Below are 13,471 nucleotides of genomic sequence, written 5' to 3' on the forward strand. Positions count from 1 at the left end.
ATACGGGTTAGAGAATTCGTGCATTAAAAAAATCATTTTCTAAAAACTGTTTGAATTGCTGTTTGGTATTCTTAAACAAATTGTGACACATCAGGATTCTTCGACACTTTGTTTAAAAATGGAGTTGGGGAAAAGGGCTCATCTGATGTATTAGTTTTCATGTTATTTACTCTCAAAAATAAAAATACTTCATCGAGTACCGGATAACACTTAGATATTTTTCAAACTTGTATTTATTTGAAATTAATTTTTAAAAGATTTGATGAAAAGAATTAAATATGCTGGTTCCATGAAATTATACTTTTTTTTATTAAGTTTTAATTTAAAGATTTAAATAATAATAAAAAAAAGTTAAAATTTTATTAGTCTAGGCACCTTTGAAGAGTATCTATTATTGCAAAATTAGGCGAGAAAAAAAAATTTATTGCCGCAACTGAAGAAAAAATTTCACGACTTTTGAATTGACACCATAAAAAAAAGAAATTTTTAAGTTTTGAAAATTTTTGAAAAATTTCCAAAATTTAGTTTAATTTTTAATTAATTAAACATAATTAAATTTTCCCAAAAAATAGGAGCGTATTTCCACCTCCAAGGTATATATGTGCTTAATTTTGTAGCTGTAGGTCAAACAATTTGGCCTGTAGAGCATTAATACACATTGATTTTTATTATTAGTAGAGATGTAATTAAATTTGTATAGCATATAAATGTTACTAATGATATGGAAATTTATTTTAAAAATCTGTTTCTTATGGATGTAATTTTACAGCTCCAGCAAAGGGCATTCTTAGCATCTGCTGTGCAACAAAATCTTCAGATTCAGCAACATCTAATGCAGCAAAATCAAGCTTTGCAACATCTTCTATCGAATAGCACGGTAAGTGTAACTTATTAATGTACTGTTGCTTCTAAAACTTTAAAATTGAGCCGAAAGAAAAATTATTCTATCTTAAAATTTATTTTTATTTAGTTTTATGTCAAATCAAAGAATTTTTATATGAAGATGATTTTTGAACTTCTTTGATTACCTTTTGCAATCGTACTGCCATCTATGGATAAGTAGTAACATCTAAATGAAGTTAGGAATTTCGGTTATCTTAGAATTTTGAACTTAAATTAATATTTAGCATTAATTAATATTAATTTATTTTAAATTAATATTTAATTTAATATTGCAGCTTCTAATTAAATATTTATAGCTTCAATATTTTCTTACAGATAACTTTAGCTGCAAAATATTTTATTCTTATAAATCAAATATTGATTTTTCATTTTAAGATATAAAAAAGCAAAATATTTTCTTTAAATATTTAACTTCTAAACAATTTTTGTATGAACTAAAAAATAAAACTTTAAAATCTATTTTCTGGTTTAAATTGGATTAAAAATATTATATTTATAGTTATTTTTATACATTGCAATTATTTTCAAAAATACCAGGGAGAAAGGTTTTGAATTTGATCTTCTTTTACAATGGTTTACTATAGTATGATTTTTCAAAATTTTGTATTGAAAATTCTCTAAAAAATTTTGAATTAATAATGTGAACATGATTCGAAGGAATACAGAGAAAAATGATAAAAAGTAGCAACAGTTTTTCTTTTTCCCTATGTTATATTATATGTGTAAAATAATTTTCTGGCAATTATTATCATTCGTTTTTCTAAAAATAAAAAATAAAAACTTAAATTATTTTTGTAATTTCTTCAATTTTTTAAATTTTGCAAATTAAATATAATTTAACATTAGCTTTTAAAAAAATTTAGTGTTACTAAAGAAGTAAGTATTCAATTGTGTTCAGAAAAGTGCCTTAAGAAAATCATAACGATTACTCTCTGCATATTTTAGTATTTTTGCTTTTTTTTTTTTTTTTCAGTAACAGTTCGTTTAAAAGGTGAAATGAGCTTTTACAGCAATTCGATATTTCATTTGCCATTTTTACATATCAATAACTTTATGCTATTTTTGAAGAATTATTTTAATGAACTAAATGCCGTCATCTTTTAAAGTTAAATTCTAAAAGTCCAGAAGAATTGCAAGCAGACACGATCCGGATAATCAGGTAACCGAATAGTTAGGAAATTAATAATGCAGAAAAACAACTAAATTTTCTTGATTTAATGATTACAAAAACAAAATTGTTTATATTTTTACATTTTCATACAGTAATAAAATGTCACTGCTTGAACATATCGCCTTGTTAGCACAAGACAATTCCATGACGTTGTTTGATTATTCTGAATGTAGCACTATATCGTGGAGCAATGTTGTGCAACATGTTGCGCTAATAAAACAATCAACTTCTCTATTTCTACCAAAAGGATTTTATTTGTTTCTTATCCTCCCCCCTCGTCCTCTTATGTAAATCATTCGGATAATTGGAGTTTCGGATAATAGGAGGCCGAATAACTGGAGTTTTATTATATTTAAAAATTCCTTTACTGTTTCCTTGAGATTATGGTGTTTTGTCTTGAAAAAAATGAAGAAACGTATTCCTTACGCGCATCTCCTACGATCTTTTTCAGTGTGATTTAATGCTAATCCTCATTGCCTTTTTTCCAACAGGTGAGCCCAGCTTCCCCTGTTCCAGTGGGTCCTTCCCTACTCGCCGAAGCGCCATCCCTGCAGTTTCCGGGGGCTATGTCGCCAGCTCTGGGGCCCCTGCCACCCATCATAACATCCCCCAACCTTCCTTCAACTCTCTTGCAGACGACTACACCTGGTCTGAATCCCCCCGACTTCACGAATCTCTCCTTCAACCAGGCCTCCATTTTCTCCGCCGGTCCAGACGCTGGGGGTTTGCCGTCTGGTCCCCCCAAGGTCAGGCCTCCATCCCCCGTGCAGAAGACTATCTTTCCGAAGCCCAACCTGCCGCATGAGGTAAGTGTCCTTCTTTTCATTCATTCATGCGGCCTTTGGAATGTGTGTGTGACTTACCTTCCCGGTATCGGTGTCTGAAATATCGTTTGGTGAAGGTGCTGTGTTGTTCTTGTGTCTGAATTTTAAAGAAAGGAGCTTCCTCGGATATGAAGGAATCAAAATAAAATCCATTTTATTCAGTCTCTAATATTATTGCTTTCATATTGTGGTTTATTTGTTTAATAAGTAATATATATTTTAATAAAACTATGATGTGAAAACTATTTTAAAGAGCCATTAGAAATTCGTTTTGAATTGCTGTTTTAGTATCTTTCATTATCATTCCTGGTATAGCGATTAAAACTTGCCCTATGCCCGATTAATGAATCTGTTCTATTCCGTCATAACGGAATTGCATATTTTAGAATGGATTATTAAAAGAATAAATGTTAGAATAAAAAAAAAATACCCTATTCATATAGTGACAGTGTCTTTTTCTTTTGAAAATGTTACATTTAATTCTTTGAAATTATACAGTATTATATTTTTTTTATAAATATAAAAGCAGTTTTAATCTATTTTATGGACAAATTAGTTAAAAATAGGAAATGTGGTTAAAATTATATATTGTAGAGCAGTTGTAATTTTGTCTCCGTTTCAACGCATTTCATTAATGTTTTTGTTTTAAGTTACATCTCAGAAATATTTTTTAATTCCTTTAATAAAATATTCCTCTTATAGTAAATGAAAAAAATCCTTCGTTTTATTTGTCATTTGAGAAACAAGGAAATGGTGAAATAAAATATATTTATCATTGAAATGAAGACGGGCAAAATTCTAATCTTCTCAAAATAAATTACAAACTCATATTTAGTAGATAAGATAAGCAAGACAGTTACTGGAACCTTTGAGGATTTAATTGGGATATTACTGAAAAATAATTTTTTTAAAAATTAGTCTGGCTGAAATTTATGGTAGCTTTATTTTAAGATAGTAAATGTTTTTAAACAAATTCTAATCCCTGAAGAACTTGTTTAAATATAAATATATATTGCAAAACCAATTTTATTTGCTTTTAATTTTCCTAAATGTATTTATTTCCGGAATTCTTTCATTATTTTCTTTTCAAAAAAAGACAATAGTAATAGTGTTTGTTTTGTTTTTTCTCTTTGGCTATCAGTATTATTTCTTGTCTAATATTCAAATATAAATCAAATAATTCTTAATATTTCTGAACGTGCTAGTTAAATAATATATATAATATATAATGTGTGTGAGAGAGAGAGAAAGAGAGCGTGTGAGAATGTGTGTGTGTGAGAGAGAGCGTGTGAGAATGTGTGTGTGAGAGAGAGAGCGTGTGAGAATGTGTGTGAGAGAGAGAGCGTGTGAGAATGTGTGTGTGTGTGAGAGAGAGAGCGTGTGAGAATGTGTGTGTGTGAGAGAGAGCGTGTGAGAATGTGTGTGTGAGAGAGAGAGCGTGTGAGAATGTGTGTGTGAGAGGGAGAGAGCGTGTGAGAATGTGTGTGTGAGAGAGAAAGAGCGTGTGAGAGAGAGAGAGCGTGTGAGAGAGAGAGAGAGAGCGTGTGAGAATGTGTGTGAGAGAGAGAGAGAGAGCGTGTGAGAATGTGTGTGAGAGAGAGAGTGTGTGTGTGTGAGAGAGAGAGAGCGTGTGAGAATGTGTGTGAGAGAGAGAGTGTGTGTGTGTGAGAGAGAGAGAGAGTGTGTGTGTGTGTGTGTGTGTGTGAGAGAGAGAGAGAGAGAGAAATGATATTTTAAATCTTAATTTACTAATTTTTATTTTAAATTAGTCCACAATAACTTCATTCTAAAATATTCTTTTATTTCCTGATTCAATCCCACTTTTTATTTATTTAGCACTCGCTCTAGAGAACTGATGACTAGTGCATTTTCTCACGCACCGAAAGAAGGAATAAAACCCTTAATGCTTACAACATTCTTTTAGATACCTAAGACTCCCTTTCTTAAATCGACACGTGTCAAATAAATCCCTATCAACATCTCATAGTAAAATCATTGAAGGGAAAAATTTCGATCACTTTTCTCTTGCATCGCGATGTAAAGACAAGTCATTTGATAATCGCTTCTTCCTTGTACGTAATGCCTCCCGTAGTGAAACGAATCGAGTTAAAATTCCAAGTTTCTTCTCTCCGGCCATGCATCTCCTGAAATATATATAACGAAATAAAAATAGAAATAAAAATCCTGCTTTGGATTTAACGTCTGAAAAAAAGAAATCTTTTATCTTTAATAATTTTGAATGGTTTGAATGAAATTAATTTCAATGTTATTACAATAATTAAAACATTTTTGCATTTATGTATTAAATTAATTTTAAAAATTAAAATTAGAGAAAAAAATTGTATGGAAATTGGTGATAATTAAATAAAAAAAGGCACTGTTTTGAGTTCTAAGATAATGGGAAAGTAACTTTTGTGAGATAAAGTGTTTGGGAAATATAACCGAAATAAACATAAAGACTTGTTTAATTTTTTTTATTAGGTTATATTTTGGTCTTTGAAAAATTGACGATAACTCACCTCTTGTTTTGAAGAGCACGTGTACCAAATATTATTAAGTTTGGATGAAAATTGTAGATTTATATAAAAAAAATATACAAACAAATATTTATCTTTCTATCCGTATGTTATAAAAAATGCCCATCCATTAAGCGACTAGAACTCTCAGCAGATTTTTAAATCAAAACGTCATAGTTTTATGTTGTGCATATAATTTTTGAAGCTTATTTTGTTTTGTTTTTTAAATCCAAAAACTCGTCATGTTTTCCTGCAGGTTTTCAGCGACGTTCTCAGTGAGCTGAGGAGCAAAGCAGGTGGCAGTGAGACAGTCCCTCCGTCCGCTCCTAGATCCCAACAACACAGAATGCTCGGTGTGCCTCCTCCCCCACCACCACCACCGCCTCCACCACCACCTCCTCCTCCCATGTCCCCGGATAGTCAAGCCAAATACCAGGACATGTACGGGAGGGCCAAGACGGTCAGAATCGGCAAATGGAGGTGGCCGCCTCCCAGGGACGACGGTGCGCCTCCTGTCAGTTTCCTAGAGTTCAAGCAAGCTTCCAAACAGAAAAGGGACAAATCAGAGGATGGGACTGATTTTCCGGAAATGAGTATGGAACCCGGTTCGGGACTGAATGGTGAAGCTTCCCTCTCCATTGGTCAGGTAAACCTTATGACTATCAATCAAATCATCATTATCAATATTCATTCATCATTATGTTATCATTATCAATCAAAGATGGAGCCATGTCTTCCTCGACTCGAACTTTTGTTAAGGGGTCTCGGAATTCTCAACAATTACCCATGGAAGCAAACACCATACTTTTTCCTACCTATCTATAATTCCTTTCAGTATCCCGAGACGACCTCTTTTATAGTCTGTGTATTTTCTGTAGGCGGTTCAAGGTCACATTTTCTATCGCGTTACTGGTACCAGACAACCAATAACGAGGTAGAAAGTGTGACCTTGAACCGCCTACAGAAAATATACAGACTGTAGACGATTCTATTTCACTAAGGGTGAAATGTGGAAGGATGTGCGCATTTCCAGAATATACATTATTGTTAAATGTGAACATCTATTCCTTTCTGCTTTCTTCTCATCCCAATTTTGCCGAATTAAACCCATCCAAACGCATGCGCAAAAGCACGGAGGGTTTTAGATTTGGTTTGGTTTAGTTATATTAACGTCCCGTTTTAAAGCAACACTGGGGCTATTTTGGGACGGACCTAGTAATTTTGAACCGCGGTCAGATGACGAGGACGACACCTGAGCTGGCACTCCCCTCTCCACAAACGCGGGAGGACGTTTGGTCATGACGGATTTAACGTACAACAGACCCCCTTGCACGATGGTTCTTCGGTGGAATCGGGTCACGAACCTGAAACCCGCCGGTTCCGAAGCCGAGATCTTACCACCAGGCCACCGCGGCCCGGAGGGTTTTAGAAACCGTTTATGGTTAAATTTTCAAACCATAAATGTTTCATTTATAGATTGTTTGCCAACGGAGGGTTTTAGAAACCGTTGGCAAACAATCTATAAATGAAACATTTGTGAAATTTGAAAATTTAACCATAAAACATTCATATACAATTGCATTATTTCTCATGTTTTCATATAATTTGAAGGAAAAAAATTAAATATGTTTTATATAAATGGGAATTTCTTTCAAAATTTTAAAAACCAGTATTTTACCGCTCGCAGGATTTTGAGTTTAAAAATTGATAAACATTTACAAAATTAATATTGATTTGTAAAAAAATATATATATATATATTCATTTTTGAAATTGTACATACTTTTATAAAACTTAAAAAAAATTATTTTATTTTTTAAAAATCTTAAAAATTTTAAAAAAAATCTAAGTAAAATTCAAGTGATTTTTTTTTCTGTGAAAAATGTATCTAAACATTAACGTATAAGTCACAGAGAAGCTTATTTTGGCATGTGTCACAATTTTTTGATTAATAGAATAAGTAGTTTTTGAGATACGCTTCATTCATGCTAAATTTTTTTTTCAAAAAAATGGCGTTAAAATAAAATAAAAAAAATAGTAAAGAAAGAATTTGAACAAAATAATGCAAATTTTAAAAAAAACCAAAAGCATATGCGTTGTTTTTAGGTAATTTGTTACTCCATTTCTTTTGAAATTTTAAATTTTTTGACCCTATGTTCATCAGTGAATACTGTGGTTGTATATCTTTTGACATTCCGGCAGAGGAAGTGACTATTTAAATTTAATCGGCGTTATTTTAGTTTTTTTCTCGGTAACTTTGAAAGTTTTGATAATATCGTTAAAATTTTTGTACCAAAATTTTCAGAAGAGATGGGACTTTAATATATATTTTTTTTCAAAAACCGGAAAATTTGAAGTTTAAGAGTCCTGAGACCCTTTCATATTTTAAATGTAATCCCTAATTATCTGAAATATAGTTTGCTTTTTAAAAAAGAACCTTCAGAGCTCATTAAATGGCAAAATATACGACCGCATCAAATCCGTCCGCCATCTTTGTCTGTTGTTTCATTTTACTATCAAATGTTAGAACTTAAAATGTTATTTAAAAAAAGTTATTCTCAATGCTTTGATATTAATCGTCGAATTTTTCACGGAATAAATCGTTTCTGCCTTTTGTATCATTATACATTGCGAACTTCGCGTGCGTAGAAAATTTATTAAGAGGTACTTATTTGAAAAGGATTGTATTGATTTAATGCCAGGTGCATTGCGTCTAACATTTTGTTAGCGCCTAATCTTTGTCTATTCTTTCGTCAACATTTTATTCTAGTTAGAAATAGGTTAGACAGACGCTGGTGTAGTTCTCGACTTTCACCAAAATCATCAAAAGTCTTATATAATGGTAACAATTTCAAATGTGTTTTTATAATCTAGTTTGATATTTTTATTGATATAAATCATCGTAAATTGTTTGAGAAGCATTCAAATCGGATATCTCGTGGCTTATTACGAATATATAGTTATGAATTATCATAATAAACGTTTATATCTATAGAATTTGAATCGTATTTTCTAGTTAATTCAGATATGATATTTAAAAGAAATTGTTTTTGTTTATTAATTTATATTTGGATTTTTTGCAAATTAACATTTTAATTTTTGTACTAAATTTCCATGCATGCAATGAAAAATTTGTGACAAAATCTGTGATAAAAATTTGTTAAAAAATGATAGTCACAATGAATCTGATTTACTCATGTAATATTTAATAGTATGGCGTGGAAGTTTGAAATAGAAATGGTGTCTCGTGTTCTATACTCTTTATGCAGTCACTTTTCAAAACAACGTGGTTTTTCCTGAATACCTTTCTTATTACTTCACGATCAAAATTCAAATATGAACTTAATAAACCCATTTTATACTTTCCATGTTTTAATCTTGAAATTAAAATAAAATCTTGCTTAAAGTTGTTTTGTAAGATGCAGTTAATCAAATATTTCACTTAAAGCACGTGGCATATTTTATTTTTTAATTTATCGTCCTTTTAGAATAGTAGTCACGTAGGAGACAAATAAAAAATAAATGGATAAACTAAAAAAAACTTGTTTTAAGCCAATGACAGAGGTCACGAACTTTCAATTTCTTTTGTTGTAAATTTGCCTATTTCATTCGAAATAACATTCCGGTACGATGATGACATGAAATCATCATTGTAATTGAATATTATTTTGAATGAAATGGACAAATTTCCAACAAAAGAATTTCAAAGAAATGCGAGGTCCTCGAACTTCAAAACCATCAATTTCAAAATGTAACAGCTATATTTCGATTAAAAATACGAAACTGATTTTTATGTTATAAATTTTATATTGCTGTTTTCTAGACAATCAAATCCGATGAAGTAGCAAAAAAAGTCATCACTTTTTGTGCTGTCATATAAACCATTCGTTATATTTTTCAGACGTACCAGCAGCAGCAACAACAATCGAGCCAAGAGCTCATGAAAAAGAGCCAAAGCCTAGACGACCTGAAGGAGGAGGATACGGACATAGTCCGCGCTTTCGAGGGCAACGATAAACCATCGCCTGGCAGCATCGGAAAGCTTAGAATAAGCTCGGAAATGAAAGCTAAACTCGAGCAGCTCACCATGGACCACAGTGTGCGATCCACCAACAAGAAAGAAACGCGGTAAGTTTGTCACAACTAGGGATTGCAATACCGGACCAAAATTTCAATACCGGTATTCGGTATTTTTTAGATATTAATACCGGTATTAGAAATTTTAGAAAAAGAAAGAAAACAAGGTGTTTCTTTGTTTTATTTGCCAGTTTTATAAGAGTGTAAATATCACAAATATGGAACTTATAAATTATAACAGTATATAAAGAATCACAAAAAAGAAAAGGAACAACTTATTTATTTAAATCACGAAAAAAGTGTAAATATCACTAATCAGTCTGTGGTACTATTACAAATTTTTGAAATGTGATCTTAAAACAACATGATGCATCCATTGTACTGTCATTAAAGCTAAAAAGTAATTTTGTGTAAAAATTACCAGCTGTCGAAAACGCTCTTTCGGCATCTACGCTAGTTGGTGATACTGTTGGCAATACGCGATATACTTTTTCGAAGTATTTACCTCTTAATCCCTCATCTTCATATAAATCAGTTTCTCGTCGGATGGTTTTGGATATAGCTGATTTCTGTATTGTATTTTGGTTCGTTGAATTTTTTTTATTTATCGCTAATTCTAATTTTTGTTCAAGAGACAATTCCTTTTCACTATCGACATTAGTGTCATCATAATCTTCGATAACTGAACCGAATTCTTCTGAATGTGGATAGGTTTGTGGGTAAAAAATTGTAAGAAAATTTACTATAAACTTAATCAGATTTGAATTGATTATTTTCTTTTCTTTTTCATTTTCATTTTTAAAATCATTATAATTATGTAAGTACCATAAGACATTTTCTATTTCGGTATGCCCTTCTGTGCGATTTTTCAATGTAATATATAATTCTTCAGATAGTGATGTGTGCTGTTCTTTCATGATTGCAACATGAAATTTATTGTTGCATTAGATGTTAATAAATTAAAATCTCTCCGACACAATGCCTCTATAGTCAGTTTTATTGGAAGTAGAGCTGATATAGTTCTGGATATTAATTCGAATTCACTGTCTGAAAAATTAATTTGCAGGCTTAAGTCGATTATTGCTTTTTGGATTGGATTTCTAAATTTCAAACTGTTCCATCATTAGGAGTAAACTGTTCCAACGTGTCTTAGAATCTATTATTAACATATATTCTGTTTTATTTTCAGTTAGTATATATTTTTGTAATATGGCATTTTTTGTAGGGGAACGTTTAAATATCTTAACAATTTTTCGAACTTTATAAATTATAGGAAGCAATTCTTGATGGGTTAATATTTCATCCTCATTAATAATATCAACTTCCACAATTACATTGTCATTATTTTCATTGTCAATATCACTCTCACTCTCTTCAAAGTTGGAATCCGAAGTTTCTATATCCACAGTATTTGGATTCTTCCGTTCTTTATATTTTTGGTATAATACATCTATTACTCCTAATTGAATTCCATGAGCATAGCACAATTGCTGATTTGCACCAATCAACTTTCCAACTTTTTTCATAACTGTTGCTCCATCAGTCGTTATGGATACAATATCTTCTTTCAGGGATAATCCATGTTTCGCTCATTTAGATTTAAGCAATTAATGAAGCCATTAATTAGCTAATTAATTTCGCCCGTTAGGGAGACATAAAAACAAAAACGTATCCTATTTTGCTATGTTGGCGATCCCTGAACATATAGTGGAGACAATTTAAAAAATTTCTAGTAAATACCGAAAAACCGGTATTTAAATTTGTGAATACCTTTATTACGAAATTGTAAAATGACTCAAAATACCGGTATTCGGAATCCCTAGTCACAACTCACAGCCATTTGTTACTTCAGTTGAAACTAATCATGAGTTTCTTCAAAATGAGACATTATAAAATAATTCTCAATGACAACTTTTTTTTTAATCCTTGAAACGGTAGAATATTTTGATTAATTATGTTTCATGCATTAATTAATAAATACTTTAATCTGCAAATGATGAAATCCCAGATATTAATCATGACCAAGCTTCTCGTATTTAAAGGTGAGGGTAATACCTGTAAGAGATTGTACGCTGTAATTAATTTCAAATTCTGTAGGGTATGTTAAATTAGTGGACCATACTTACTATAAATTTTACTGCTTTTATTTATTTTTAAATTCTTTTTATGTTTATTGTTTTAGAATTAATTTGCCTAGTATTGTAAAAATAAAACCCATCATATTTCCTTTAAATATACTTCATTTGTTATTCATTAAAACTTTGCAATCTAAATCATCTTTCTATAATTCAATAGTTCATAAAATTTACATATAACTCATGGATGTGCTTCTTTTTTTTATGGCAGGGCCAAAGTATTTCCAATAGAAGAACCCCAAGATGACCAGGGAGGAATCAAGAAACTTTGCGAGAGCCGAAAGAATCTTCTGGAACAGAAACTTCGCGGCAGTGGCGATTACATGGAAGGTTCTATGCCGCGTTCTCGCAACGATCGCTACCAAGAAATGCCATACGATCCCGATTTACCGTCCGAATATCGCGGCCGAAGTCAACAATTCGTGGTAGAGAATCTGGTCAAATCCCAGGTACAGAGGATGGAACGGGCCAGCCGTGAGATCCGAGAACTTCGGGAAGAACTGGGCCATCCCATGAGTGCTGTTCTACCATCTAGGACCAGCACCCAACAGGCGACGGACTACCTTTCTGGTCAGTCTTCATCCAAGTACTTTGGACCTCATTCTTCCTTGATGACTGACCACTCCAGCCAGAACTCTTCCAGAAGTATCATGTATGAAGAAAGTTTGGCCAGTTCTTCAAGGAATGGGTACAGGGATGACCCAAGGATGTATGGAGGTTCGAGGGGACATCCACCCCCACCTGTAGGCCCTCTTGGATCGAAGATGCACCATCCCCCATCAATAACTGGTTCCTCCAGCTATTATGCTCCTAGCTCAGTTGTCGTGCCAAAGCACAGAGAACCGCCTGCTCCCATATCCCCACCTAAAATGATGCACGATAGAATGTCTGCAGATAAAATCGAATGTAAGTATTTTTTTTTTTTTTTAACTCTTAGAATGTTTATCACAAAATAGGATGTTTTAAAATTCTTGGTTCAAACTTTTAAAAGTCAAAAGATATATTGAGAATGTCAGTTCAGGGAATCGGCCGGTGTTATGGACGTGTTATGATTAAGACAGCAGTCGGCCACAACAGATATTCCTGTCAATATTGCATCGTTCGATGGTGGCGGGGTGGTTGTTGTACACAAGAAAGCAGAAAATGTATCGAGATAAACAAGAATCACTGATCGCAACTTACTCAATGAACGCTGGAGGTCGTTCCAAATTAGAAGCGGACCCATAAATAGGGAACTTTTAGTCTATTACTACATTCATGTCGATTTTAATGAGGATTTGTAGACTGAATTTTTTCAGTTGCAGTTGAAATATATTTGAAGTTTTCGTTAACGAATTCCGATAACTATATAGAACAATGAAAATTCGTGATTTTCGTGAAGAAATGGAATTTGTGATTTTTGCTTATCTTCACATTTTAAACCTCCCTGAGGTCGAAATATACAAAGAAGTTTTCTCAGTATACAAGAAAACAACACATTTATGGAATTATATGTATCTGCCAATATTTACGATTGCTCACAAACGAGTTGAGATAGACCAATGAAATGTGGTCTAATTTTTACATCAAATTTGTAGATTTAGATTTCTGCCAAATTTTAAGCGATATTCATTCCTCAGAAGTTTAGCTGTAATCAAATAAACGCGTAACTGCAAAACTTAAAAATCTGGACATATAAATTTTGGTACACAGATTTAGCTTCTAAAGTGTAGATCATTATATAGAATTTGAAGTCAAATTCATGAAGGGGGTGACCATTTGTTGGTCTTTCAACCATACATATAAATGCGATAACTGAAAAATGCAAAGCCTTGGATAAATGAAATTTGGTTATGTAATCTTGTAA

The 13,471-nt window shown here is 32.1% G+C and overlaps 1 protein-coding gene across 2 annotated transcripts in view; it reads left to right on the forward strand.

The window, feature by feature from the left end:
• LOC129975715 (unconventional myosin-XV-like) overlaps positions 1-13,471 on the forward strand; it is a 351,522-nt gene that overhangs the window by 235,898 nt on the left and 102,153 nt on the right. For both annotated transcript variants that reach the window (XM_056088888.1, XM_056088889.1), the window contains exons 34-38: positions 770-877; positions 2,566-2,880; positions 5,671-6,060; positions 9,315-9,541; positions 11,837-12,531. In XM_056088888.1, coding sequence (XP_055944863.1) covers positions 770-877; positions 2,566-2,880; positions 5,671-6,060; positions 9,315-9,541; positions 11,837-12,531 — 1,735 coding nt within the window. The remainder of the gene's footprint in view (positions 1-769; positions 878-2,565; positions 2,881-5,670; positions 6,061-9,314; positions 9,542-11,836; positions 12,532-13,471) is intronic.

The sequence above is a fragment of the Argiope bruennichi genome, chromosome 7, assembly GCF_947563725.1.
Source record: "Argiope bruennichi chromosome 7, qqArgBrue1.1, whole genome shotgun sequence".
Taxonomy (NCBI): domain Eukaryota; kingdom Metazoa; phylum Arthropoda; class Arachnida; order Araneae; family Araneidae; genus Argiope; species Argiope bruennichi.